Source organism: Mus musculus, chromosome 12, assembly GCF_000001635.26.
Source record: "Mus musculus strain C57BL/6J chromosome 12, GRCm38.p6 C57BL/6J".
Classification (NCBI taxonomy): Eukaryota; Metazoa; Chordata; class Mammalia; order Rodentia; family Muridae; genus Mus; species Mus musculus.
Genome location: NC_000078.6, coordinates 84205450 through 84228569, shown reverse-complemented (window position 1 = coordinate 84228569; position 23120 = coordinate 84205450). Strand labels below are relative to the sequence as shown.

Genomic DNA, 23120 nt, shown 5'->3' with positions numbered 1-23120 from the left:
TACTTTGCTCTGGGAAAGAAAGTGTTGGGGAAAACAAAACAACAAACAAACAAACAAACAAACAAAAAACCTGGAACCAAGGGCTGCCAGTGACTCTGCTCTCCTGGCATGCAAACATGGAAGAGATCCATGTCTCCCATCAAATGTTAGGTACGTGTGAGAAAACAGCCTATAGCCCTTGGCTCCATCGTAGGGCAAGGGATGAAGGTAAGGATGCAGGTGTCCAAATTGACTGCTCTGCTCTCTCCATAACGATTCTTATTGGTTCCAGCCACGGAAAGAACAGCCAGGGAGAGGTCTGTTTGTGGGTTTTGACATTTGTCTCACTTTTCAATGTCCATAGCCTTCAGATCACTGTCTCCACTGGCTTTGGACAATTTTTAAGTCGTTGTTTTGTGTGTTTTTAAAAATAATTCTGAGAAGCTCATAACTCCACAGATAGGGAAAGAATGTAGCTTTCCAAATGCTATCTGCTTTCTGGAAATAGTGCATGCTAGGACAATCCAAAGTTGCCACACGGCAGTTGATTGTAGGATGTGCATCTTGCAACATCAAGGTGAATATGGCAAGGCATGCCGGTCACTAGAATGCAGTAGGCAGGATTCCTGACATCATCTTTGTCATCTGAAATCATATCTAGATTGGCCATAGAGTAGGTTTTGTTTGAGATATGGACTTCTCTTCTCTTCTCTCCTTCCTTTCCTTCTTTCCTTCCTCCCTTCCTTCCCTTCCCCTTCCTTCCTTCCTTCCTTCCTTCCTTCCTTCCTTCCTTTCTTTCTTTCTTTCTTTCTTTCTTTCTTTCTTTCTTTCTTTCTTTCTTTCTTTCTTTCTTTCCTCCTTCCTTTCTTTCAAGATTTTAAAATTTGATATGGATGAATGTTTTGACTGCATGTATATCTGTGCACTATCTGTGTGCCTGACTACCAGCAGAGGTCAGAAGAGGGCATCAGATCTTCTAGAAATGGAGTTCCAGATGGTTGTAAGCCACCACGTGGGTGCCGGGAATAGAATCTGGTGCCTCTGCAGGAACCTCAAGTACTCTTACTTGTTGAACCATCTCTCCAAGCCCACTGGAGTACATTTCTAAAGTAGATATTTGGTATCTATAACTGAGACCCAGGACCTTGGCTGACAGGCCCAAGACCTGTCATGCTTCTCTGCCTAGAAGAGGAAATAGTCTGGGACAAGAACTCCAAGACACTGCTGGCATCCGAGCAGAACCTGGGATTTGGTTCACAGGGCCATTCTGTAGCATCCTGTGCATCTTGAAACCCTTTGCCACCATATCAGGTGGGAGGTAACTCATTGACTGGACTCTGGCCAATGATTCAGTGACCACACCCACCCTTCAACTGGCAGTAAAGGGCAAAAAAAAAAAAGTCAGGATACCAGGGAGAGCCCAACATTGCAGAAAATGCCACCCATGCGAAATAACCCCAAAGACTCTAAAAGAGGGACAAAGGTGATACAGATTCTCCGGTGGATTGTGACAGGCTCTTCACACACACACACACACACACACACACACACACACACACACACACACACACACAGAGCTGGTCATCCAATGTGACCCTTCCACCCCACTGCCTTCTGGGGAACTCAGTTTGGAATTAACAAGTGTGTAGAGCCTTTTGCTTTATCTGGGCAATGCAAATGACAGCTGTCATACACAATTCCTAGAAGCTATTACAAAGAACTTTTGTTCACAAAGATCTACTCCAAGAGAAGCTGTTTCAGGAGACCAAAGACCTGGTTCCTTGCTGGAATCCCCAGATATTACTCTCTACAGGAAAGGAAGCTTTCTTCTTTTCTGAGGAAACTATAGGCACTAAAGTAACCTTGAGATGCCTAACCCTCTTGGCTGTGAACCCAGAGGGCACCTCCCACAGTATGCTAAGGTTGATGTCCCAGAACCTGCATTTATGACTGGCAGAGACTTATAGAAACACTTCCTTCCCACTGTGCAATGAGCTCTGACGTTTGAGCTGGGCCTGCCAGCACACACTCACCTGTTTCAGGCGGCAAAAAGTAGAGTCCCAGGACAGTAAGAGACTCAGGCATCGCTGGCCAGCCTGGATCCCAGGAATGCTGTACACTGTGCTTTGACTCTTGATGTTCTCTATTCATGGTGAAGAAGAAAGATGCATTTACAAAGCCTGGGTGGTCCAGAAGCCTCTCTGGAGTTTCGGAGCTGTTGAATACACAGAACTCGTCACAGAGTGTTGAAAGCCCTGGCTTGCTGCTGTTGACCGCTCTTGCACATGGCCTCCTGTTTGTGGCCAGCCTGACGAATGTTAGTCAGCTTTCTATCGTCATGACAAAACACCTCAGGTGATCCACCTAGTGAAAGAAAGGGCATACTTTGACATTTTGGAGATCTCAGTCCATGCTTGCTGGGGCCTACAGCACCATGGTGGAAACTTGTGTCCGAAGAGCAGTATTTACTTAATGGCAGGCAGGAGCAAGGAAAGCGACAGGAAGTGGCTAGTGTCCCAATGCCTGCTTCAAGACCTGCTTCCAATGACCTAACTTCCTTCCACCTAGACCCACATCTGAATGTTCTACTTTCCTCCCAGTGTTAGGAGCAGGAGAACAAGCTTTCAATATACAGGCCTCAGGGGGATACTTAAGATTCAAAATAAAAACAGTAAATCTGAGGAAGACTTCAAGACACGATGTATAGTGTAAAGTCCAAAAGTCCATGCCTAATCTCGAAGCCTGCACACAGATTGCCCTTTCAATGTAGCTTCATACAGTTCAGGACTGATGGCCATCGAGGTTCTAGCAGCCCATTACCCTGGAAGCCTTCTGATGACCTTGCTTCCTGGAATTTTGCCTGCTCCACCCCGCCTAGCTTCCCGCTCAAGTTCCAGTATGAAAACAAGGGCTTTTGGTGCATGGTACAAACCGTTTTCAGAAGATACTACGTTTAGAAAAATCAATGTCCCTGCATTATTCACACCCTACAATGACTGTAACAAACTGCCAGAAGTATGGTATCTTAAAATAACATAGGGTTTATTACTTACTTAATCAGCCTTGTAGCTTTGTAGGTCAAAGGTCCAGCACAGGATCACTAAGCTAGAATCAAAGCATTGGCAAGACTATGCTCCTTTCTTTTTTTCTTTTTTTAATATTTATTTATTTATTATATGTAAGTACACTGTAGCTGTCTTAGACACTCAGAAGAGGCATCTGATTTCGTTACGGATGGTTGTGAGCCACCATGTGGTTGCTGGGATTTGAACTCAGGACCTTTGGAAGAGCAGTCGGCGCTCTTAACCCCTGAGCCATCTCACCAGCCCCTATGCTCCTTTCTAAGACACCAAGGGAGAATTCCTTTGTTTCTTTGCCTTTCTCTAGCTCCTACATGCCAATCTCATTTGTTGGTGCATAATCTTCCTCGCTTCCTTTTCTTTGCTATTTATTCATTTTGTGTGTGACAGAAGTCAGTCATTGGACAACTGGGAAGAGCTGATCCTCTCCTTCCACCATGATGTGGGTTCCAGGCTTTGAACTCAGATCATCAGACTTGGCAGCAAGCACTCTTACCCACTGAGCCATCTAGACAGCTCCCCCTCTCTCCTTCCTTCTCCCAACTCCCCTCTTCCTTTGCTTTTATGAGACAGTATCATTCAATGGAGCGTGGCTTCTGATTTTCCCGTGGTGACATAATCTGAACCAAAGAGGGGACCCGAACACAGTCTGGACCGTGCAGAAACTTTTTTCCTAACAGTGTATGAATGTCCCTGGGTTTCCCTTTGTTCTTTAGGAGCCTGTTGGTTACTGTGTGGGGGTGAGCTTATGATCCATTCTTCTTCAGAGCCACTCTGCATTTATTTCTCCTCCTCTTCCTCCTCCTCCTTCTTCTTTTTTAAAGGATCTATTTATTTATTATATGTAAGTACACTGTAGCTGTCTTCAGACACACCAGAAGAGGGAGTCAGACCTCATTACGGATGGTTGCTAGTCACCATGTGGTTGCTGAGATTTGAACTCAGGACCTCTGGAAGAGCAGTCAGTGTTCTTAACTGCTGAGCCATCTCTCCAGCCCCCTTGTTTCATCCTCTTCCATGTCAGCACTCAGTTTTCTCTGCATTCCCACTGGTGTGGACCATGATCATCCCTGCATTTGCAGCAGGGTCATCTTGCCCCATGACGGCAGTCCCAACATAGCCTGGCTCACCTGGGAGAGCTCAGTCCAGACATGCTGTCTACTTTCTTTAAGATTTATTTACTTTTAGTGTGTGCATTCATGTGTTTTGTTCACATGTATGTATGAGAGAGATGTGTGGGCTTTCTGCCCAGGGTCCCAGAAAAGGGCTATCCAATCCCTTGGAATTGGAGATAAGGAAGATTGTGAGCCATCATGTGGGTGCTAGGAATGGAACCCAAGGTCTCTAGAAGATCAACGCATGCTCTTGGTTACCAAGGTTACCGAGCTGTCTCTCCACCCCTCTGTCTGTCTTCTTAGCTTTGACAAGCAGGTTTGCTTTGAACAGGGCTATCCCTGGCTTAATATAAATCAACCTTAGGTACAGTTTGTTTGTTTCCTGACTCCCAGTGGAGAGCTGGACAGAGGCCTTCTCTGAGTCTGATGAGCTTTTCATTAAGGCAGTGGTTCTCAACTACCCTAATCCTATGACCCTTTGATACAGTTCCTCAAGTTGTGGCAACCCCCAACCATAAAATTATTCCATTGCTACTTCATAACTGTAATTTTGCTGCTGTTATGAATCATAATGTAAATATCTGATACAATGCAACACAATTCAGTGTTTACTTAATACAACACATCTTTTTTTTTTTTTTTTTTTTTTTGGTTTTTCGAGACAGGGTTTCTCTGTGTAGTCCTGGTTGCCCTGGAACTCACTTTGTAGACCAGGCTGGCCTCGAACTCAGAAATCCGCCTGCCTCTGCCTCCCAAGTGCTGGGACTAAAGGCGTGCGCCACCGCCGCCCGGCAATACAACACATCTTGATCATTTTTAACTTTTTTTTTTAAATAAGAAAAAGTATGGTGAGTGAACCAGATTCTGCCCTCGCAGACTTAAACTCCCTGTCTGAGATCTGTCTCACGCAAAGCTGGGCCCTTAACATTGCTCCTGCTGCTGTGTAATCCTTGTGTCATTTTCTCCCACCAGGGAGAGACTTTGTCCCTTTCCTCTTTGCATCCCTGGCACACCCAGTAGAAGCCAGTCTGCGAATGGTAACTGAGGGGTGAATGGAAAATGCCTATGTGGTCAACACAGCAGAAAGGGACAGCAGGATCCCTTTTGTTGCAGTCACAACATCTGGACTGGTTGTGGGGAGCTCAGAACTTGCTAGTTAGCACTTGGGGTTCACAGAGGGATTCCTATTTAGCATCAGTATATACTTCTGCAGAGAATGCCTAAATGCATAAAGAATGAGTACCAGATATTTTAGCCATTAAACACACACACACACACACACACACACACACACACACACACACACCCCTATCTTTCTGAACCAATCCCTCTGCTGTCTTCATCTCCATCATTGCAATTTGGTCACATAAAACTGAGAACACACAAAAGAAAGTCAGGGCATTTGATTTTTTTTTTTTTTTCAAAACCAGACTCCAGGAAACATGCCCATTGCTGAGAACATTGGATGTGGTTTAGGTAGCAAAGCAAATGATCTAACAAGGAATATATGTGCTGAGCCCAGTTCCTGTTAAATTAATAGATTCACGTTCTGGCACATTCACCACCTCACGAGTCATAGCAACCGGATGACGGCGTAGCAACCCAGCGGTTGCAGCCGCTGCACATGAGAAACATCAGAGCCTGGTGTCTCTGGAGGGAAACTAGAAATGGCCGGTCCAATTGCCAGTCTCCGCTGGAGGGATTGGGGGCGGGGAGGGAACATTAGGGCAATCGCGGGCAGATGCTTGCCCTGGTTGGGGCTAATGGAGGATGACATCTTTCCTACTTTCCTAAAACTTTTGTTTTGTATTTTAAAAGTAAACAATATGCCCCAGCCAGAGAGAAACCACGCTGAGCAAAAGACAAAGTCACGTGACTAGCCTGGTCTTCCCGGCCGGGAAGCAGCAGGAGAGTGATTCCTATCAGAGGGAGCCAGCTGGTGCCTTGCTTTCTCAGGATCTCACGGTTTTCTTTCTAGTTTTCATATTTATTATCATTACCATTACCATTATTGTTACAGTACTGAGAATTGATTGAACATCAGGCCCTAGGAAAGCTAATCAGGCACCCCACCCGGGGACTATAGCCTCTTTTTACTTCTTATTATTTGGGGGCAGGATTTACCGAGATGTCCAGGATGGCTTTGAACTTGTGACCTTCCTGCCTCAGCCTCCTGAATAGCTGGGTTTACAGGCTTGTGTCATCAGGTATGACTTTCAGTTTTTATTTTGAATTCAGTTGTGTTAGCTAATTTATTTTTGAGGGGGTGGGTGGGCTGGGGAATCAAACATAAAACTGTATGCTTTGCTAGGCATGGGCAATATTCCCTAGCCCAAAGTAGCTTAACTTTCTTTGCTTTATTTTTTCTGTTTTGTCTTTTGGTGGTCTGGGGGGGGGGGCAGACTTGAACCCAGGACTTCAGACATGCTAGGCAAGAGCTCTACTACTGAACTACATCCCAGGCCAACTCCTGGGTTTCAGAAACGTCTCCAGCCACCTGCCCTTTCTGGCTGCCAGCGTTTTAAGTCACTTCTGTCATGTTTTCCTTCTGGAAGCAAAGCCTAACTTCTCAGTGCCAGCATCTTGGAAGCTAGGATGGATTCCCTGGGAGGAAGAAGGGAATGCATGGACAGATGTAAATTTCTGTGACTCAAAGACATCTGCATGTGCTGTGGGGTAGGTGACACCCAATACCGGGGCTGCCAGGGATGGCGCAGCAGTCCACACCCTCTGACCTAGTTTTAAATGGAAAGATAACCTTTGTTCAGCAAAAGGAGTGAAGGCTCAGATTCAGGTATTATACTTAAATCTGCTCAGGGTCCTTGCTTTTTTTTTTTTTTTTTCTTTATGTTCTGTTGTGCAGAGGAGGAGTTACCATCATCGCACACGTGAGGTTGTCCTTAGGCCCCCCACTGTCTTATGTGCTGGCTTTTATGTTAGAAATCTGCAGCTGTTCGACAACTACCCTAGAAGAGCAGCATGGCTGGGGATGCCGTAGTAGTTCAGTGTTTGAGATCCTTGCTTAGCATGCACAAGGGACTGGGTTCAGTCTGTAAGTAACACACGCACACACATCCTCACAAACAGATCGGCTTGAGATAACAAACATTTCTCATTGTTTTTACCATTTCTGTGAGTCAGGCATCCAGGTAGCTTAGCTGGGACAGGTTATTGGGTTTTGGTGGTGTGGTGGCGGGTGTTTGTTTGTTTTCTTTTTTTCAAAGAGACAGGGTTTCTTTGTGTAGCTTTGGCTGTCCTAGAACTAGCTTTGTAGACTCCGCCTACCTAAAGCCATGCGCCGTCACCTCCACTGCTGTTGCTATTGAGATTACTGTTAAACTGATTCCTGGGCTAAGAGACTTTGGAAGGCTTGGATAACATGGGATATGAGCGAGACATCCCTTTCCAATCTCACTCAAATGGTTGTTGGTAGGTCTCTCACTTCCTTTGCCAAGGGCTGTCTAAGAACACGATGGTTGTCTTCCCTTCCTTGCAAGGAGCAAGGTAGACTGAGACACAGAGACAACCCAAGCTGCAAGCCATAGCTTTCTCTATAACCCAGTCTCACAGATGACATCACATTTCTTTTGCCGTATTCTGTTTGTTAGAACTGAGTCAGTAGAGTTAGGGACGAGAGCTTGTGTAAGGGTGTGAACGCCAGGCGGCAGAGATCATTGGCAGGGAGCTGTCTACCACATCCTCCACACAGGGTCCTGAGACTTCCAGCAAATGCCACACTAGGCAAGGACAAAGCATTGTGTATGTGCTGATGTGAATGTCAGGCCTTCACACATTGTGGGCTCTGCTAATTACTCCTGGGCATGCAGAAACACTGAATATTCATGAAGTTACCACAGAGGATTTAGAATTACAATACTGAACAACAACAACAAAAAAATACTCCATTCCAGTCTTAGCAAATACGGAGTAACACTGTTTTCTTCAGAAGCCTGGTCATTGCTGTAAGGAATTACTTCTATTCCAAAATCAAAATGAGGAGTACCTCCGCCATACCTTCACTCCATCATATGATGAAATAATAAAATGTCAAAGAGTTATACTTAAGTCTATAACATACTTACTTCTTAAGACAATATTATTTTCCATTCACTGCACTTTTTGTGTTTGTAATGTAATAGTAATGTCTCGGTAAAAGGCAGACCCCAGTGCACTGGTAGCTGCAAGATGAAGGAATTCACGCTGCCAGGAGAGCTTGGGTCAGGGTCTACATGCTTCTCATCTTTGGGTGAGCCTGTGGCTTCTCTTGAGGTATTAAGCAGACTTGGGGTGAGGGTATCCCCACATGTTGTTTTCCATTAATCTTACATCACCTTTGACACAAAACCTGTACTCAAGCAGAGGGCTTTCTGGGCTTCAATGAGGAGATGGGAGGTCTGGGAGATATTATCAGGCCAATGTGTTAGTAGGAGTAGTTTGGAAGTGGGAAAGGGAAAATTTTGTCCAGCTTAAGTGGACGTCTCTGAATGGCCTTTTATGGGTCCCTGTTTTCCAGAGCAAGCTTCTGCCTCACTAAACGTTTCTGTTAGGAAAACCTTGCCCTGCAGTTTTGGCTGTCTCCTCCCCCCCCCCCCCCCCCCCCCACACACACACACAGCAAAGGCTAGCCTAGTCCTCTCTCCAACCTAAGGGAATTAGGAGTCTTTCTTTGGGCACTGCTGTGTAACTGCTTTCTTACTGGTCGCCAGAGGCTCAAAAGGCAGCTCTCTGTTGATGTTAGTTTTAATACGCCGAGAAAATTTATTTTGGGCAGTGATAAACTTCAAAATTACTATTGCCTGAAGCTCCTGCGTCCAGGATCCACCTTGTAAAATCACTTCTGGCTAATGATGACACCCGAACGCACCAGGCTCCAGAGATTCTGAGACTTGAGTGCACAAGGAAGAGGTGGGGATCTGAGAAGAAAGGGAACAGAACGACTATTTCCCAGACCCGACGTGGGTGATGACATAGTTCCTGAAATACAATGCATGGTAACATCGTGTACAAGTGCCACCCGGGGAAAGCCACTGACAACTGTGCAGACCTGTAAGGGACATGAGGACGGGAGATTGGAGTTTGGCCTAGCATTATTCAGGGAAATAGTACACTGCTTTCACACATGTCCTCTCTAGTCCAAATAACAAATGAAATGAAAACCTTTATTATCTCTCCCCTCTCTCCCGACTGTATGTGTGCGCGCGCGTGCGTGGGAGGAGGAATGTAGGTGGGGGACTTTTTCCCCTAGGGTCCCTTGAACTCAGCCCCTAGGCTCCAACGCCACCTTTTAGACTCAAGGGAGAGCAGGAAGTCTCCGATCGCACTTTCCCCAAGAGCAGAGTGAGGGTAGGGACGAAGCTTCCACAGCCGCTGCAGCACCGGGAACCGAGGGTCTGGCTGGGGGCCGCGCGGAGGCGCGCGGAGCCGGGGCGCGGGCGGGGCAGGAGGCTGCAGAGCCCTGCGCGCCGCCGCGCGAGCTGCTGGGTCACAGCCGGGACCGCGCCGCCTGCTCGGCGAGGAAGTGACGACTGCGCCGTCCCGAGAGCAACAAAGTTTGAGTCTGCTGGTCGCGCTCGAATTGCGTCCCGCGCCCCCTCGGAGCTGCCCAGGGATCCAGCGTGCAGGTGAGTCGCGGGAGCCTGGTGGCCTTCCCGCCGTGGGGGGCGCCGACGTGGAGCTCGGGGCGGGAGGGGGGATCCGGAATTCGTTGGGGTTCGGCGGCGCGGGCCGGGTCGTGGGACGCTGGGAGTGGGGGTGCAGGAGAGGGACAGGGTGGCGGAGATCTCGGCCGGTGTTGCGCCCCTGAGGTGGTTGTTTTGACTCGGGACTTAGACCGGCCTGGCTGCAGCCTAGCCCTCTCAGGGAGCCACCCCTGAGCGCAGCGATGCCGGGAAGGGGCCTCCCCGGACCTGCGACCGGAGCCAGCCCTACACCCCGCGCCCCATCTCTTCGGGTTGCGTGCAGCTGCTTTTCCAGCCCTTCCCGGTGTTTCCCCGGGAAACGTTCCCTTCCTCTACGCCGCCCTCCACCAGGTTTCAGGAAGGAAGTTACAGGAACTTTCCCTCTACTTTTGTTTGCTCGGCCTTGCAGTGACGAAGAGCAGAGCAACTCAGAAGTTTGGGTCAACAGCCCTATCCATTTCCAACCAGCAAAACCCGAGTTGTCCCCCAGGCCTCCTTGAAACGAGCCCCTCCCGACTCTACACTTTTCCTCCCTCCCTCCCAAGCCCCGAACCCAACAGTAAGCTCTCTAAGGCCTAACACTTTGCAATTTAGCCATAAAAACTGTCAGCACACCCACGTACATATGTGAGTGTTTTCTATATAAAACCCAGAAAGCCGCTTCCAGTGGACTCCGTGGCATCTTGTTCTTTTCTGTGTTCTAAAACGGCTAGGGCTGCAGGAGTTTGCCTGGGAACTTTGATGATGGTTCCCCGCCGCCCGCCCTCGGTAGCCTCGTGCTTCTGGGTCTTTAAAGAACAGCTGAGAAGTTTATGACATCTTTGCATAGTTGCAGGGGTCTTGGCGTGGCCCAGCAGCTGGCGCCAGGGCTCCTTGGTTTGTGCCTGAAGCTGTAGCAGCGGCGGGGACAGGGCGATGTGTGCAGGAATGTGTGTACAGGCCGTGGACAGTTGGAGATGGGATGTCTAGAGCTTGAATAGTGCAGTCCCTAGCAGCAGCTTTCTGCCGGTCTGTAATTACTGCGTGATTGCACAGTCAGGCTTTGTTGGCGTGGATGTTTATACACACGCTATTGTGCAAGCTCTTGGTGGTGGTGAACAAAACGCAGATTTGCATTGCAAATGCTTAGGACAGATCTGGGCCTGAACTGCTGTTCTCGAATTCTTCTTACCCTTTAACTTTTGCTGGATGGTTGTTTCCTTGCCTCTCCCTTAACCTCCGACAGCTTGCTGATCTCCTGAGAGTCTGGCTACTCAGGAAAGCAGTCTCTCTTTACTATTTACTACAGAATAAATATCTTAGGCAGCCTGAGCATTGTGCCAAGAACTGTACCTTCACTTGTCCTGAGAAAATGTGGGATGACGTCAGCAGGAAAAGGAGATAGGAGATGACTGTCCAATCCTGTCTTCACGGAAGGGCTGTTTGAATGAGCAGAATTGCAGGATTGGGGCTAGCTATAAAGAGGAGTCACAGGTCATGTATGTCTGAGCTGGCCGGGCAGACTTTGAGCCTTGAAGGATCAGCTGCAGACATTTAGGTGGGTCCTAATTCCTTTATTGTGTTCTGGGCAAAGGGGAAGCATGCTTAGTGGGTAAAGGAAATGTGCCAGGCTCTGAGACTATGTGTCTGTGTGGCCGATGGGTGTGGGGTTGAGGGTGACTCACATGTTTTCTGTAGTGTGGTCCCTACACCTACTTCCCTAGTACTGTCTACAGGGACAGGGGTCTTCATATCTATCCAAATTCTGCCCTGCAGGAAGCAGGCTGTCTTAGCTACTTTTCTAGTGATGTGAAGAGACACCGTAACCAAGGCAACTTATAAATGAAAGCATTTAATTGGGGACTTGCTCACAGTTTCAGAGGGTGAGTCCAGGATCATCATGGCAGGGAGCATGGCAGCAGGCAGGCAGGCATGGCGCTGGAGCAGTAGCTGAGAGCTTAGATATGATCAATCCACAGCAGCAGGTTTGGGGGCGGGGGTGGTGTGGGGGTGGGATCAGGGGCACTGAGCCCAGTATAGGCATTTGAAAACTCAAAACCCTCTTCCAGCAACACACCTCCTCCAAACAAGGCCACATATCATAATCCTTCCAAAATAGTTCCACTAACAAGCAAGGAAGCATTTAGATGTATGAGTCTGCGGGACGGGGCGGGGGGAGGGGTAGTGCCCATTCAAGCCACCACAGGGGCCCAACCTGCACATAGGAGAAGGCTAATGGTTTCTTGAGAGCTTCAACTGTATGAAGGACCAGCGCAATCCTTTGGAGACCAAGAAGCGAGCACTGCATTTGTGCAAGACCATCCTTCTGTCATCCCAAGTGTCAGTCATACAGTCTATTCTGGGCTGAGATTCACCAGGCAATGCCTTTCCCTGTTGTGCTACTCTGTGACTGCTTGGCACCAACCCCCTACAGTGCACGCATGGTCCTCTGCTCCCAGAAGCAGATACTGGTGACCGACTGGAACATGCTGGTGTTCCTTCATGGCTTCCCAAGCCAAACAGTGGAATTTCACTTGGAAGCCAACTGCTGGGTTGCAGCCTTGTGTCATCTGTATGTCACCGGCACAGTGACCGCTTGTCAGACCATAACATTAGGGCACACAGTCCCTGGCAGGTATCTGTGTGCTTTCAGAGACTGGAGGAAAAGCATGTAAAATCAGGAGAGTTCTGGAAGCTCTGGTTCCACAGTAGCCACCGGGGAATGGATTTAGAACAAAAGCCCCACTAAGGTAGGAGTTGCCTGGAATTTCACAACTCGATTGCTCCGGGGGATATTGAGTTTTTACTGAACTTGTCTGTCAAGGTTCTTGTCACCTGACTAGAAAACCCCGCCTCCGTGAGTCCTAGTGACACCAAGATTGATGGAAGGAACAGGCTTCCTTCTGACCCCCCCCCCTCCCCCGCGCCCACCCCAGAGAAAGAGAACTCTGAGTTTATGGTCTTTTATGTCCTTGATGAGACTGGAAACACCCAAAGCTCACTTGGTGTGGCTGGCAGGATGGCAGGGAGGGGCCTCTTGCCAGGCCTGCTCCCCAGAGCTGTGGAGTCATCTGCAGGTCTGTCCCCCACATCTCCAGTTTGGCCTGACTGAGTTTCACACAGAGCTCAGGCCCTTCCTCTGGTTTACTAGGCTTTGCCTTTGTTCAAAGAACTTGCCCCTCTGTCGTCCCCCCCCCCCCCCCCCCCGCAGTCTAGGCCCAGGGGCCTCACCCACCTTTACATAAATGCTTGATGTTGCTACTGAGTTCAGAGCCCCTCCTGCAGCCTTGCCATGCACAGTTAGAATCACAGTTGGAAAACAAGCTCTGACTAAAAACCCGAGAAAGGTACTTTTATTGCTCCAGAAGGAAATGCTACAGGAGATGTTTGTGGAGTTCAGCAACTGGGGGGGGGGGGGGGGGGGGATCAAAATGCTACTGGGAGAAGCAGCTTTTGTGAAGAAGGTGGCCTCAGTGTAGAAGGCCCTTTATGCCGTCCAAGCTGAAACTTCTATTTCTAGCTTTCTGATTCCTTCTGCTGCCTCAGGCCCTGCACTCCCGAGGATGCAGTGTTTTGACATAACCACTTACCTCCAAAAGAGGGAGGTGGAACAGCCCTGGCTGAAGAGGACATTCCAGACTCTGAAGAAAGTGCTGCAATCTTCCAGATGCTGCGGCTGACCGTGCGGAACCACATGCGTGCTTGGTTCCTTGTATAAAGCAGCCCTCGCTTGAGGTCTCCATGAAGCGCTTCTTTGTGAGACTCTTAAACGTTCTTTTTCTGGTCCACATGACACGGGGCCAGAGTGTTAGGACTTTGTGTCTTAAGTACCACTTGAAATCCACACGAGGCTTTGAATAAGCCTTGGATAAAGGGCTGCTCTGTAATCTTACCATTAATGCCAGTAGGCAAGGGTCAGCCTTCTGCCCAGCAGCCTTCAACGGCTCCCCACTGTCTCCATGGTAAGGATCAAACTTCTAAGCTGGCAGTCGGTCAGGGCCTTCCTCATAGAAGTCTGGCCTCTGCTGTTCTCCTGCCTCACATCACAGCCCTGACCCAATGACCCGCTGTGGGTGTTTGTCCAACCACTGGTGGCAAGCATTCTGGCCCCTCATGCTTTCCTGGATGCCGGGAATATCTCCCTCTTCCTCTCTTCTACTTGGCTCAGCCCTGCTGTCTTCCTGTTTCTTTCCTTAAGCATTTCCCTGCCCCAACCTGCGGGCTCTGCCTGGGACTCTGGTAACATTCACTGGGGCCTTCTGCTGAAGAGAACCTTAGTCCTGGTGGAAGGATTTTCAGCTTCTCTGTTGAGCATGACTGCACTTCAGATTCTTAAATGGAGCTGTAGAGAGATGACAGTGATCAGTTTAAAACTCAGCTGGATGCCCTTGTTTTGTATATATTTCTATCCCTAGACCTGTTCCTCCACTTACAGCACATTTTGGTAAACGATGAATGGTGGTAGTGGTGGCGATGATGATGATGACGACGATGATAATGGTGGTGGTGGTGCTGGTGCTGGTGGTGGTGGTGGTGATGATGGTGGTGATGATATAAAGATATAAAAGGTTAGAGTTAAATTTGTCTGCTTCTGCATAAGTAGGCACATAACCCATAACCATAAAACCCATGATTCGTGGTGTAACTTGCAAACATGTTTCCTCCAGGCCTGCCTCTCTTACCTGTTAGCCGTCGCTGGACCCTTCTGACTCTTCACCTCATTCATTTTCCCCATGTCTAGCACCGCTTTCTCTCTGGGTGTCAGACAGTATCTGTCCAGCATCAGGCTCGCTCCTCCTTGACCTGATTGGGTGTGCCGTCCTGCCCGCGATACCCTGCTATGCCTTGGGGCCTGTCTTAAGGTCCAAGGGCTTATTCTCTAGGTTGCCCTGGCCTCCTGAGGGAACCTGAGGCAAGACTCTAGAGATGGTCTGCTTCCCAGGTGGCTGCAGGCTTGCTTTGTGCAATCAGGGGCTGACCTCTAAAACTAGGCTAAAGTCGAAAACCCGAGTCTTGAGAGGGATCCTGGCTAAGCTCTGGCAGGAGGCTTCAGGAGTTCTCAGGCTCAGACTCCTGCAACTTTACCTTGTAAATTAGATTCTTTCTTTTAAAAAAATATTATGTGTGTGATGTGTGTGAGTGGGTGTGGGCATGCATATGTGTGATGTGGTGCATGTGTGGGGGTCAGAGGACAACTTTGTGAGGACAGTGCCCTTCCCCCACCTTGACGGAACCTAAGGATTGAACTCCGGTCTCCACCTCACCAGCCCGTGGTTTTTCTTTTCTTTTTTATACCCAAGATGTAATTCACATATTATAAAACATACCCTATAGGTGTGCTCTTTAAATTTAGTAGGTGCCCCTCCCCCAGTTTTCTATTTAGGAAGCTAATATATATGCATAGTTCGAGATTCAAATGATATGTTGCATGGGTATAACATAAGTCAAAATAATCTCAACAGAGACAAAAGAGATTGCTGTACATACATATACACATATATTCAAAGAGAATTAGAAAAATACATATTATTAATTATGAGAGAAAGATTTTTTTCTTAAGAAAAATACAAAGCCCAGAAGATATTATAAAATATTAATGTAGGACTGGAGGATGGCTCGGTGACAAAGTACTTGCCATGCCAGTCTGAGGACTGGAGTTTGGATTCTCGGTACACACTTAAGGACATAATGGCCGGCCTGAGATCCCAGCACTCGGGATGCAGAGATGAGATCACAGCAGCAGCTTGCTGGCTTGCTAGCTCAATGAGTCAGTGAGCTTTGGGATGGAGTGAGAGGTCCTGCCTTAGTGCAGAAGGTGACAGGCACTCGAGGAGGACGGCTGACATCCACCCCTGGCCTTCATGTGTATGTGCACACTTGTACACATGTGTGCCATCCATGTGACCATGGACACACATTCATGCACACATACACATTACACACACACACATTACACATACACATGCACAGAAGAGAAACTTGATAGTGTGATGGATGATATAAAGTTTGAAAACGAGGCCCCCTCCTCTGTCGCTCGTTATGCCTGCTGTCCTATGGTTCCTCTCACTTAGACAACTACGTGTAACTTTTTTTTTTTCAGCTCCTCTTCCAGGTGTAGGCTTAGCAAACAGGGAAATGTGGAGCCATACACAGAAGTTTGGAGGTTGTTCTATACCAGCCCATGTGAGGCGGCCTCACTGTCCCTGAGGCTGAACTCTGCTCTGCTGTGTGAATACCGTGATTTATGCTACTAGTCACTTACAGAGGAATGCTTGGATTGTTGCCAGCCCTTGCACTCCAAACAGCGCTGCAACAAATACACTGGATTCACCTTCCATCCAGAATTCTCTTCTCTTCTCTTCTCTTCTCTTCTCTTCTCTTCTCTTCTCTTCTCTTCTCTTCTCTTCTCTTCTCTTCTCTTCTCTCCTCTCCTCTCCTCTCCTCTCCTCTCCTCTCCTCTCCTCTCCTCTCCTCTCCTCTCCTCTCTTCTCTTTTCCATTTTTTGTTTGTTTGTCTGTTTAATTTTTGTTTTTGTTTTTCAAGGCAGGGTTTCACTGTAGCCCCGGGTGTCCTGGAACTCACTCTGTAGACCAGGCTGGCCTTGAACTCACAGAGATCCACCTGCCTCTGCCTCCTGAGTGCTGGGTTTAAAGGTGTTCCACTCTCCCCACACCTCCCAGTCACCTTTAGCTCTTAACTGATTTTAATTGCTAGACATTTGTTAAGTCCCCCAAGCTTTCTAGCCAGACATAGCAACCGTCCCAGCTCCGGAGAGGAATGAAGAGAAGGCCCAGTAACATGGACCTGATGCCCTGAAACAGCTGACTAGCACAGGGACAGTGTTGTGGGAGAGACAGCCTTGGAGCTCGCGTGAGTGGGTCCCCCATGCTCAGAGAAGCCTGTATCCCCGGTGAGTCCCAGAGGGCAGAGCTGCCTGAGTGTGAATCTGTCCCCGGGAGAATGGAATTTGGTGGGACAGTAGATAAGCCAAGGAATACAAACATAATTAAGATTAACCGTGAAAGTCCTTTCGTGGACACCGGGCGCTCAGCAGACAGAGTTGATCCGCCCCACCCCCACCCTTTTCTGGGTCTTTCCTTGTTTCCAGGCTGTTTTAAGAGTTTAGAGTTTGCTCTTGGTTCAAGCTGGCTTTCCACTTGCCATCTTCCTGTAGGCTTTCAAGTGCTGTGATTATAGGTTTGTGAGGTCGTGCCTGCATCATATAGGCTTGTGATACTTAAGATTTATCTTAATGCATCCTATTTATAGGAGAAGACTGAACACCAGGTGGAGAGAGATATGTAGTATGAAGTAGTATAGTAGTTCATTTAAATGCTATTGTGTCCCCCGGGATGGTGAAATGACTACCTCACTGTACCCCACCGCACCACACCGTGCTGGGGGCTCTTAGCACATGAAAGGCAGGTGTCAATGGCTGTTTTTCCCCTTGTTCTATTATGTTCTGTCCCCCCTCCCCTTCATTCCCTCCTCTGTCTGCTCTCTCTCCTCCTTCCTCGTAAGCTTGGCTATTTGAATTTGTATAATGTAAATGAGCGTGGTAAGAGAGCCCTTTGCTGTGTACTTCCTGGGAAGATCATGGAGGAAATAACTGTGTGGGGCTAAGCGAGAAAGGTTCTTCAAATAGATGCTCAGGGGATAATGGAAGAGAGAACCATGGAGCGGGTTTTAAACAGTGGCCCGTTCACCTAGGGTTACAGATGAAAGCCTTGGGTTTGAGTTGCCTGTGGTTGATGTGGGATTGACAGAGGGTGCTGCCCATGTGGACGGAGTACCTTGCTCTAAAGCCGCGGTTTGCGGCGTACCCTCTCCTTGCCCCTACCCTTCTTTGACCTTCGAGCTGAAGGCCAGCAAGAGGCTTGCAGAGAAGTAAGCAATATGGCTCTGTGTCTTCTCCTGCATGCGCTATGGGGTCCCTCAGGAGCCAGCCACCAGGCATGCCGGTACCTTGTCTTGCACTAGAGGAGGCAGGACCTCAAGATGTGTTCTACCACCTCACTGAGCAGGTGTCGGCGGATGGCATTTAGAATCTGACGTCTCTTAGCTATGTAGAAGAAACTGTAGCATGGATAACTTTGCACTGTGTGGCTTACACGGTGCTCTCTCTCACGCCACATTCGGTTAGCGAGAGCACGGCGTTGAAGAAAGCAAGGTCCAGTAAGCACTAGGGATACGAGCATGAGGAAAGTTCAAGTGTCCACTCCACATCTGCATTCTCCCAGGGGACAGTGGGGACACACCATCCAAGAGCAGTTAAGCATTAGGTAATTCAGTGTTCAGGACTGGTTAACTCTCCCGTGGAGAGTGGAAAGTCAGGAAGGCCTGGTATGACCTTACTTACAGCTTGCAGGTTATGTGTGTTATATGACTGCCGTGGAGTTAATGAGAGTTACCAGGCGGTGGTGGCACAAGCCTTTAATCCCAGAGGCAGGAGGATCTCTGAGCTCCATTCAAGGCTAGCCTGGTCTATAGATCGAGTTCCTGGATGGCCAGGGCTACACGGTGAAACTCTCTTGAAAAGCAAAACTAAACAACAGAACACCTCCCGCCCTCACAAAAATGAAGGTGGGGCTGCCTGAGCCTCCTGAGAATCTGAAAGCAAGTAGGCATCGGCCAGGTGGCAAAGGGAGCCAAGGCGGTGTAGGGACAGGGAACGGCTCAGCCAGGCCTGGAGGTACAACAGATCGGCTTGGGAGCGAATTGCAAGTGGCAGAGAGAGACTTCGTGAGCTTGCACAGGCCAGCTTGCTGGATGTGCCAGCAAAGAGGTCTGGACCACTCTGGAGGCAGTGGGGAGCAGCGAGCATTAGATGGGTGTGTGTGTGCGCGAATAGGGGTGTGGGGGACGGGTGTTTCCTTTCCAAAACTCAAACTGCAGCACAGCGATTAATTGGAGCTTGAGGAAGAGGGATCCAAAGGGCCAGAGCGAGAACGTGTTACAGTCCTTGAAAGAGGGAGAAAGATAGAAGCTGGTTAAGGAGACGTCAGGACTTGGCGTGATGGACCCACTGAGTGTTCAGTGCAAAGCAGTCAAAAGGTGAGCTCAGATTTCTGCTCAAGGCATGGATGCAAGAGCAGGTTTTAGGGGGGAAATTGAGTCTGAGTTCAGCCATACTGGGTTGGAACCTCTGGGACATCTGAGAGAGATGTCCTGTGGGCAAATCAGTCTGCAGCAGGAAAGCCCCAAAGTACTGTTTGTGGGGTTTGGCCCTTCCAGCTCAGTAGCCCACCCGATTTTCACGAGGCTACTCCGAAGACACTCCGTTTAAGCAAGAAGGATGGCTGCCACCCCAAGCCTGATCGTCTCTCCGGCTTCTTTGGTCTGCAGGCCATTCTGGAGCAGATTTTTTGTGTGTGGGGGGATCACATAGAAAGCTGTGGGAGCTCACAGAGAAAATGACTGCATGTGAGGAGGAAGTGGGGAGATCACTGGCTAAGGGCTGTGGCTGAAGAGAGTTAACAGCAGAGACTGAGAAGGCACCGAGATGAGAGAGGAAGAACACAGACTGACAGGAAAGCCCGAGAGGAGGAGAAAACGTGCTGTATGGTGAGAACAGGGACTGTGATTTCGTGCACAAAATTATGCTGCGTTGCACTTTATGAGAGTTCTCTGTTAGACTTTCTTAGATTTCGTTAAGGTAGATCCACCATTGATCCGAGGGGAATCAGGACAGAGCATTGGAAAGACATATTGGTTAAGGAATTAAGTTGTGGAAGCTTTGCTGTGGAGGGCGTGGTGGTGGTGGTGGTGGCATCTCCTGGGATATGGCTTCCTGCAAGGTCTCCAACTTAGGTTTCCTCAGCCCAAGTCCACCATTCCCTGAGCAGGTCCAGGGCAGCAGGGATTGCTTTTTATTTTTGACATATATACGTTTAATGCAAGGCGCCTGCTCAGTGTAAGCGCCAGAGTTGTAGCCTTTACAGCACTTGCCACATCACGGTTCTCAGGTGGCTGTGATCCTTTGGGATAGTTATAGGCGCTGGAATTAGATTCTTCACAGATGGAAAGAGAGAGGCAACCCTTCATCTCTCCTCCCTGCCCCCTTATGCACGGCAGGCAAACATTCTATCGCTGAGCTACATCCCCACTTGAAACCCCTTGGCTTGAGCGAAGTGCTGTTTCCTGGGACACAGGGGTCTGTGTGCAGATGGGCGATTCACAGGGTGAATGCAGCTCTTAGATCTGCGTGTAGAAGGTGACTTTAGCTGAACTGAAAAGAATTTTACCAGAAGGATATTCGGAATCTCACGGAATGTCCCGGAGGAAGGTTCAGAAATCAATCAGGACTGGTGGGAAGCTGGAATGCCAGAATCCGAGCCAAGGTGATGAAGACACTGGCTTCCGATTTTTGCTGAGTCCAGGCCTGGATGGCCCCACCCCTCTAGAATGAGTTCTGCTCGTCCCCTGCCTTTGGGTACTACTACTCATGCTCTGAGCCTTGCTCTCACCCTTCCTCATGCTGTGACCCTTTAATACAGTTCCTCGGGCTGTGGTGACCCACTCCCCCCCCAACCATAAAACTGTTTCAATGCTGCTTCTAACGTTGCTACTGTTGTATTGTAGCTATCTGAGATGTAACTCTCTGGGGGTCCTGACCCACAGGATGAGACCTGCTCCAGGCAGAGCCATCCGGTCAGCTCAGCTTCCCTTCTCTGTCTGTGTGCTCGCTGCTGATTCCTGGGAGCTGAGCTCTACAGCCTGCAGCTTCTTCCATGGCATATGGAACCCTATTTGAAGCTGAGGGTGGGGAGCACATGCTAAGTGGAAGGGCCCCCCACCCTAGAATCCATTCCAGCACTTTGATTGGTGTGATCGGAATTACTGGAGGTGGGAGAGAATGAGACCGAATGGGAGGGATGCTCTTGGGCCATTAAAACATCCACCTCTTCTTGATCATATAATCTTTTTGGACATCTTTCCAAATCTTTCACCTTCGGCTGAGCTCTAGGATTCTTGTATGTTCTGGAGAGCTGAGCGTCTTGCTGGCAGTTGGGCTCCTTCTCCGAAGTTGGAGTCATTCCAGCCGGGAAGGACGAGCATTCTAGCACGTGGGCAGGCTGGCACTTTTGATTCCATGTGGAAAACTTCCGCGCTGCCCCACGGGAACACACGCCAAGGCATGGGCGCTTGCTCTCTAGGTAACAGTGAAGACGGGGATTTTGTTCCTTTTCCAAGGCTGCAGGAGACTCTCAGAATCTTGAGGTATTTGGAAGGGCACCATCTTGCCTTTCAGACCAGGGGTTAGTGTTTGGCCTCCGGTTTGGGTTGTGAAACAGTTGAGGCCTCGGGTACTCTTGTCGTGGGCACCCCTCCAGTTCTGAAGATGTCAATCTAGGTTAAGATGTTCTACCCAGCCTTTTCCCCCTGAGATAGCAGCTAGGGCGTTGTCTGCTTGGGACTGTCAGCATCGCCTGTTAACATTCTTGCTCAATTTCCCAAAAGTTATTGTGAGCTCCAGCCCCCTCCTTGTCCTCACACCGTCTCTCTGAAGCAAGGGTTCCTTGGCCCTTTGGTTCCAATAGCCTTAGATAAATGAACTAATTTCTGTAAAAAGACAAAAGAAAAAAATGCAATTTTGAACTCACCAGTGCCTTAGCTGTGGTGACCGACCATCAGTAGGAGTTGAGGATTTTATTTTTTCTCTCCTGATGTTGAAGCTTAGGGACCCATGTCCGGTCAGGCTTGCCAGGCCGGTGGGAAAAGGCTGTACCCCTCGCCATATTGACTCTAAGCTAATTTACACTGGAGTGGCCTATGCATCTCGAGATGAAATACATTGTGTTTAGGGCAGCAGTAAGGCGGAAATGAAGTCTCAAGGGAACCGAGTTATTCTATTAAAATACAGCTCTGGTCTTGTCACCCTTCTGCACAACCCTTAGAGCTGCCCACATCCTGCAGGAGAAACCCCACCTTCCTCAGAACAGCACCGAGGCCCTGGCTCTAAGTCCCAACCCACCTCCTTTTGCACGCAGCCCTGTGGCCTTAGCTTAGTCCTTCCTGTGGGAGCCGGGTCCTCACTGCCTCTGTTTGCTTTCACTCCTCTCTGTATCTGCTCATTGTTCCCTCCGTGTGGCATGCCCTCCCTGCCCTTTCCCCTCTTGGCAGAGGTCCACAGAGTCAGCTAGAAGTCACCTGCTTCCACACTGCCCCTTTTGAGCTATGCCGCCTTTGAGGTTCTGGAATCAATTTCTAACTGAGATGTGGGGAGTCAGATGCAGGTATGCCTGGAGTCTCACTGACCTGGAGTGGTGCCTGGCACACAGTAGGGGTTCCACAGGGAGGATACTAAGGATAGGTAGCCTGAGGGGATATGGGCCCAGTGGGGGCTGGTGTTTAGGTGGTTACACATGCACACAGAACTGTTTGTCTGAAGGACAGCCCCAATCCCTCTCAGTCTCCTTTAGCCTCTGCTGCTACAAATGACCCCTTGCTACTCTATGGTTTTTTTTTTTTTTTTTTTTGAGGCTTCCCAGACCCCGGTGAGGCAGAAAGGGAGTTACTGCATACAGATTCCAGCTACTGGCCTTGCACACTGTGAGAAGGACTCAGATGAGCCATTCTGACCATGTGTCTGTGGCGAGGAACTTGCTTAAAGGTCGTAGACTTACCTTTCCACCCGAGGAACCAGGAATCCTGGCTCGATTCAGGGGCCTCACAGTTCTCCTGCACAGCACAGTCTCCTGTGAGGAGAGATGAAGGCCCCGTTCAGTCTGGTCGCTCTTCCTGTTAGAGGGTGGGGAGAAACTTGCCTTCCTGATAGTGACTTTGGGGTGTAGCATGGGCTCCAGAGCAGAAACTTGGGGACCTTTGTGTGTCTATAAAAGGGTTTGGAACACACGACAGGCTCCTTGTTTGGAGATACTGCCAACCTGCCAAGGCCTTCATGGTGCCTCGTGGTTGGAACCAGAGGTCTGTGAAAGCATTCCTTCACCAAATGGGCGTCTTGGGTCTGCATGCACTTGGAAAGCACTGTGGGAAACATCTTCCTCACTATGGTTGATGGGCTCCAAGCTGAGGCACCCTTGGGCAGAACTGAGCTGTTTGCCTGTTAGATCAGCGCTGGTTTGCATGGCGTATGCTGTTCCTAGATACATTTCCAGAACCTGGAAGTACCAGTGTTTCTGACTCCTTTAGGAGCCCATCTTTGTTCTCGGCAGAACAGATCAGGGGGAGCCCGGACGGCAGATGTGTGAGTTGATGTCTAGAGAGGTTTCACCTTATTTTAGGATGGCCAGTGTGTGGACATTGCGTTAGCCTTTATCTCTGTGGGA

At 49.0% G+C, this 23120-nt stretch overlaps 2 protein-coding genes and 1 long non-coding RNA gene across 3 annotated transcripts in view; 1 reads left to right on the top strand and 2 right to left on the bottom strand.

Moving 5' to 3' along the window:
• Positions 1-8917: 8917 nt before the first annotated feature.
• Positions 8918-12139, bottom strand: Gm46319 (predicted gene, 46319). Its single transcript, XM_030247050.1, has 3 exons — positions 12047-12139; positions 9456-10420; positions 8918-9087 (listed from the first exon to the last, which is right to left on the bottom strand). The coding sequence occupies exons 1-3, from the start codon at positions 12137-12139 to the stop codon at positions 9006-9008; spliced, it is 1140 nt and encodes a 379-aa protein (XP_030102910.1). The 3' UTR covers positions 8918-9005.
• Positions 9689-23120, top strand: part of Mideas (mitotic deacetylase associated SANT domain protein) — a 69714-nt gene continuing 56282 nt past the window's right edge. The window contains exon 1 of the mRNA NM_001163501.1: positions 9689-9795. The gene's annotated coding sequence lies outside the window, so the exon portion shown is untranslated. The remainder of the gene's footprint in view (positions 9796-23120) is intronic.
• Gm51953 lies at positions 13249-21772 on the bottom strand. Its single transcript, XR_003950096.1, has 3 exons — positions 21435-21772; positions 14265-14349; positions 13249-14173 (listed from the first exon to the last, which is right to left on the bottom strand). It is a non-coding gene; the product is annotated as a predicted gene, 51953 (long non-coding RNA).